Source organism: Macadamia integrifolia, chromosome 10 (assembly GCF_013358625.1).
Source record: "Macadamia integrifolia cultivar HAES 741 chromosome 10, SCU_Mint_v3, whole genome shotgun sequence".
NCBI lineage: Eukaryota > Viridiplantae > Streptophyta > Magnoliopsida > Proteales > Proteaceae > Macadamia > Macadamia integrifolia.
Window position 1 is genome coordinate 2,329,865 of NC_056566.1, and position 5,780 is coordinate 2,335,644.

The window sequence follows — 5,780 nt, forward strand, 5'->3', positions numbered from 1 at the left end:
AGCTTTGGTGAAGGAATTCCTCCTTCACCGTGGATGTCTTTTGACCCCCTTTTTTTTTCTTTTTTTCCCTTCCCTTCTAGCTGTTTCACATAAATACTTATAAAATAGGATCGAGTTCTCATTTAACCTTGATGAATGGAAATCCATTCCCCAATGCGGGTTCAAATGCACACGGGAGATATCAAGAGAGTATTATGGGAATCATAATAAAATCCTATGGGGGTTTGTGAGCTTCAACTCAATGGAGGAAATCTTTCTCCCATAAATTTTGAAGTTAATTTCTTTGTTCACAAAGAAATAAGATTTTATCTCAACTCAACTCAAACTTCTCCTTATTAATAGGGTCCGCTATATGGATCATTACCCTCCTATCAGCTCCATTCAAAGCCACACTTTTTACAAGACCTAAACTCATGTCATCCCTCACCACTTCTTCTAAAGACATTTTAGGTCTAACCCTAACCTTGGCTCTTTTAAATCCTTAGTCTAAAACAAATCATTCCTTAACATCTAAAGTCCTTTCATTGCGCTTGAACATGTCAACTCAAACAACCTTTTTACAACATATCATGTATTGGAATTACTCCCAAACCAACTCCAATATATGATAATATGTTATATGATATTAAAAATGTCTTATAAGCCTGATTAGCAATATAGCAACAACTAGGGGTGTCAATCGGTCGGGCTGGGCCAATCTAGATCGGGCCTAGTTAGGCTCGGCCAATTTCTAGGGCTACATCATGAACGTCTGTTTAGCTAAATGGGCTTAGCTAGCGTGGGCATGATACGGTTAATAATCGGACTGGTCGGTCTTGGACTTTAATTGGGCTACCATAAACGGGCCTTAATCGGGCTATAGACCTATTTAACTATAAACAAACTTTAAACTAATTGGATACTAAAGCATTGCAACATGGGAGGTACAATTACCTAGCCCAAAGGTTCAACAACTTAGACCCAAAGATTTAATGAGGTTTACACACCAATATGATATGTTACGTCCTCAGATGAAGAAGAATATGTTTCACTATGCAAAAGAGAGAGATGACACCCAACAGCGGCGAGAAAACTCGCCATTAAATCCAAGCTCGAAAAACCCCCAAATTACAATGACTTGCTCATCAAGACGATAGTACATTATTTACTCCTCCAAGTCACAGGTCGAACTGTCGGAGCCCTCTTTAAAATTGGTCTCTTAAATGTGCTCGAAGAGGAATACCAATAAAATGAGGCAAAGATGGGCATAAGCCAAAGATGGGCAAAGTAATCAAATTACTAAGGTACTTGATCTTTAACCCACGAAACCCAAATCAATTAAACCATCTACATAACCCAAGTTTAATAAGTTCAAATCAATTAAACTATGCATAAAAAATATGAATGTTTATACAACAATTACCACCATCTCAATTGTATATATAACATAGCCTTAACATTAAATACAAATAGTATTAAAAAAAACTAAAAAAATACAAGTAGTATTAAAGGGGTTGGGCTAGGCCGGGCTTAAAGGAGTCGGTTCAAATCGGGCTTGTAAATGTGTTGAGCCAGTTGGGCGCCCGTTGGGCTAGGTGGCTGCACCGTATACTACCTGTTTATAAATGTGTCGGGCTCAAGCCCGACACGTTTATTAATCGGATCGATCTAGGTCGGGCTATAAATGTGTCGGGCTCGGTCGGACCTACCGGTTCGGGCTTGGAATTGACACCCCTAGCAACAACATACCAAGTTTTATGATATCTTTGTAATTACAATTTGGCTCAATGGTTGTTTGTTTCAGTTCTTCCTTTGTGTCTCTAAAAGATATTTTCATTTTAAGCTGTAAGTGGAGAGACTCATTGCACATTGCTAATTTTGATGGTTGGCTCAAACAGAATTCCAACCACAACAATGAGAGATTATTCACGCCTGGCCACCAAAGAATCTCAAAGAGACTGCCCATATCAATTCAAGGTTGTTTATTACCATTGCAAAATTGAAAAACATCTCTTACAAAATTGATTGCCATGAACAATCATCTAAAAGCTAAGTTACTGGGGGAGATGTTTCCCAAAATAACAAATATATATATTTGCAGGTAAAGTTTTACAACCCTAAACAAATAAAGAGTCATCACTGGAGCAAAATGCTCAGCCATGGATGCACCCAAGTGGTTCCTCAGAAATTGTTTTTGGTGGTGCTTCTATATTTACATCAACTGTAAGTTGGCTGAGGGGCGCCCGCAAGCCAACGGCTCAAGAAATCAATTTGAATAGTACAAGGAGATTGAAGCCACTCCCAAGCACCACCACAGTTCCTAATTTCATTAAATATTCTCCTTGATCAAGTTCTCTTTGAGCCTATACACACTGTCAACATATCCTTCTACATCCCAGAGGAAGTAACCAAAAGCAACAGCTTCCAACACCAACCTCTTTAGGCTAGCAAATGTGATATCAATAGCCTCATCCCTCTCAAGGGTTCCCATCTCATCCCCAAAAAGAGCCCAGCTGTGCTTCTCAATTAGATTCACTGCCTCTTGAGATTTTAGTTTTGCACATCTCTGCAATGTCTCAGGGTCAAATTTCATCAGATAACATCTCAGCTTCTCGTGCTTCCTAGAGTGCCTCCCTGATACACGACTCAGTGAGGTGGCCCGAGTGTCAATTGAGCGGGGGAGAGCAACAAGATTTTCCGAGCCATGGTGCTGGAACTCTGCAATGGGAACATGGATCCCATGGCCAAAAGAAAAGTCATAATTGGTCAGAGCTAGACGCCGATCCAGGTTGTATCTCAAGCATGCAGACTTCAGGAAATAGCCATACATGACGGAGGCAGCATAGATTTGGCCAAGATGAAGCCTTTGCAGATGGGTTGTGGTCCTATTTGTCCAATTTTCAGAGAGATTAGATTTTCCTCTCCAACCAAGGATGGTGGAAATATGTTCCCTAACCATCTCCAGGACTTCAATGGTATAAATGGACTCGAGCTCCTTGTCCTTCGATGGCAACCCCTCTATTCTGCCATTATTGATGCATGTAGAGAGCCTTGGAACCATAGCAACTTTGATCTCAGAGAACTTGTGAACAATTAGCATGTACATGACATCTTCAACCGCAATTTGGCATTCATGTTCTTTCAGTTCAGCAATCCTCCTGGTATCCAAAATAATAACATTAGTGCACCAATTTGATTTAGGCAGCTTTATATTGTAGGGTAAAGGTTGTCAAAAGACCAGACATTTCTGAAATCATCACCAAAATATATTTCAGCATCAAACTTCAGAAATAAGTTAAAAATCTAGCAGAATGATTCAAAATATATTACAATTTCTGAAAGATCACTATTTCTACAAGTTCAAGAAATCCATAAAGCATATGCATCTAGTTCTTCCAATGAGAAAGTCCTGACCTCATCTACAAAATGAAGAAACCTAAGAATGGAACCACTCACACTGAATTTGCTGAGTAGGTTGGGTTATTTTTATTAGGGAGACATAAACAATCATCTTAGTGTCAAAAACAATGAGCATTGAAGTAGATTTATAGCAGTATGCAACGCATGGTTGTGTGAAAGTTCAACCAGAATATGTTGACCTTTAATGTTCATTGTGTAGAAGGTCAACTGTTTCTTCCCTTCTCTTATTGTCATATCAAACCAGTCAAGGCTACGTTGGAACAATACCACATTTTAGTTCCATAAACATAATACATAAACATCCCCTAAAAAAGAAAGTTTGAACTCAACTATTAGTTGCATTTGCACCAGTTCTGAACTAAACAGTTCTTTCAATGAATCTACAATGGTCTTTTCAAGCAAGTTTCAAGTTATTTTAAGAACTTAGAAGCTCCTAGTTTTAAATAATAATTAATTAAAAAAAAAAAAATCCTTAAACCCCTAAATGGCTAAATCCAAACATTTTGCAGCTGACTGCTCCTATCCGTGTAACAACAGGGTACCCAGGGATAATAGTTGCATTTAATGTACTTAGTAAGCTAAGATTTCTTCTGATATAGATTGTGGGGTGAAATCACATATTTTTTAAATGAGATTAATGATATATTTTAGCCAAGTTGGTGTGTAGTGTGTAGTACCTACTAAGCCTATAGCTGATCCTTCTCCAATTCCCAAGGTTTAGCAATTCGTTTTAGATTCAACACTCAACGATGAGTACTTGCCTACACGCATGAACTAGCTTACAAGTTTACCCAGTCAAGAAGCAATTTCCTCAATTATGATAAATCCAAAATAAGCACAAGTTGATCAACTTACAAGACCTCATAGAAATCAATTTTACTAGATAAACTAATCCAAAATAAGCACAGGTTAATCAACTTACAACCCAATTTATAAACATTGTGTATGTTCCATAAAATTGTTCAATGGAAATCGATATCTCTAATATGAAGAGTGGGTTTTTTTTTTTTTTTTTTTGTTTGTGAAAAGCAGAGCAAAACTAGTAAACCAAGAGTGAACTTTACGAACGAATCAAATGCAAAAGAAAACAAAACAATGGGATTATGGAACTGACCGGTGAAGACAGGATTCAGGAAAACCCTCACTCTGTTTCTTGCGGGCGATGGCTCCGTCCCTATCGGCAACTAACTCATTCAATTGCTCGGCCACGGCAACATCGAAGAGGTGGCGTTGGTTCTTCAATACACCGCTGAGGAATTTCCCAGCAGAGGATCTGGTCTCAAGAGGCCAATCCACTACACTTCTATAGCCACACTGACTAGATTCAGCATTTGTAGCCGCAACCAACACAGTTCGAATCGATTTCTTCTCATTGAACCAGATTTGTCCTCCGAAACGACGAGTATCACACAACTTAATCCTTCTCTGCAAGAACACAAAGAAGCAAAAGCAAATGATCTCATTAATAAAAAAATTTCTTATTTTAAGTAGAGATTAGATCAAGAGAGATAAGAAAGCAAACCAGGGAAGTGAAGCTTACATTATGGGAATAATCAGAGTTGAACCTCGAGAAAACCTTGGAATCCCCTCCTCCAGACTTCACCGCAGAAGGTGAAGCTTTGACAATGGGGATTTTGCTGTAGGAGACACAACAGTCCATCAACAATCACTGTAACTGAAAACCGAATTCGAAAAAGAGAGAGAGAGAGAGTCCAAACTCAAGTTTTCAAGATCTCATTCAGTTTGGTTTTTTATAGAGAGAGAAAGAGAGAGAGAGACAAAGAGAAGTAGATTGAAAAGAATAGTGTAGGGCATGGGACTCGGGGATGTAGAAGGAGGGATAGACACGCCACCTCAGGTCCTCAACTACGCCCCACGGAAAGAAATATCCACCAGCTGACTCGCAGCGGGAAAGTTGTGGAACCATGGTTTGGGGTATGGGCAGTATCGGCAGTATCCGCATCGGGGATTATTCGTATCGCTCGTATCGGTAGTGAAAGGGTAAAACAGTTTTTAGAAAAATTAGGGGCAAACTTGTTTGATCCGCCGATCAGTATTGGTATTGTATCAATTTTTAAGATGATCGATGTATCGTGCACTGAATCATGTTTAAAAAGAGTGAATCTCACATATTTTAAGTTAGATAAGCAAGAGAGCATGATTTCAAAGAACAAAATCAATATCAATCTCGGAATTGACAGTTTGTATCAGTTTGGTACGACTGTATTTCGGATTAGCCTGGACAAAATAAACAATAAAATTTTCAATTATCTAGAATCTTTTTCTTTCTCCCTTCCTCTTCCGCAGGGCCCATCCTTATCCTGACAACTCCCCACCCCCACGCTCAACCCCACCCCACCCCCTTCCCCTTCCCCTTCCCC

General features: G+C 39.1%; 1 protein-coding gene across 1 annotated transcript; it reads right to left on the reverse strand.

Annotated features, from left to right (window-relative positions):
- Positions 1 to 1,946: 1,946 nt before the first annotated feature.
- Positions 1,947 to 5,225, reverse strand: LOC122090920 (UV-B-induced protein At3g17800, chloroplastic-like). The gene is made up of 3 exons (XM_042660686.1): positions 4,940 to 5,225; positions 4,514 to 4,824; positions 1,947 to 3,137 (listed from the first exon to the last, which is right to left on the reverse strand). Exons 1-3 carry the CDS (start codon positions 5,057 to 5,059, stop codon positions 2,309 to 2,311), a joined length of 1,260 nt encoding a protein of 419 aa, XP_042516620.1. The 5' UTR covers positions 5,060 to 5,225; the 3' UTR covers positions 1,947 to 2,308.
- Between the last annotated feature and the right edge of the window lie 555 nt (positions 5,226 to 5,780).

Excerpts from the sequence above, each read along its gene's own strand:
- LOC122090920 (XM_042660686.1), bottom strand. The coding sequence starts at position 5,059 with ATGGACTGTTGTGTCTCCTACAGCAAAATCCCCATTGTCAAAGCTTCA. Across the intron at positions 4,825-4,939 it reads ACTCTGATTATTCCCATAAT|AGAAGGATTAAGTTGTGTGA; the intron begins GTAAGCTTCACT and ends GTGTTCTTGCAG. Across the intron at positions 3,138-4,513 it reads CCTGAATCCTGTCTTCACCG|GAGGATTGCTGAACTGAAAG; the intron begins GTCAGTTCCATA and ends TTTGGATACCAG.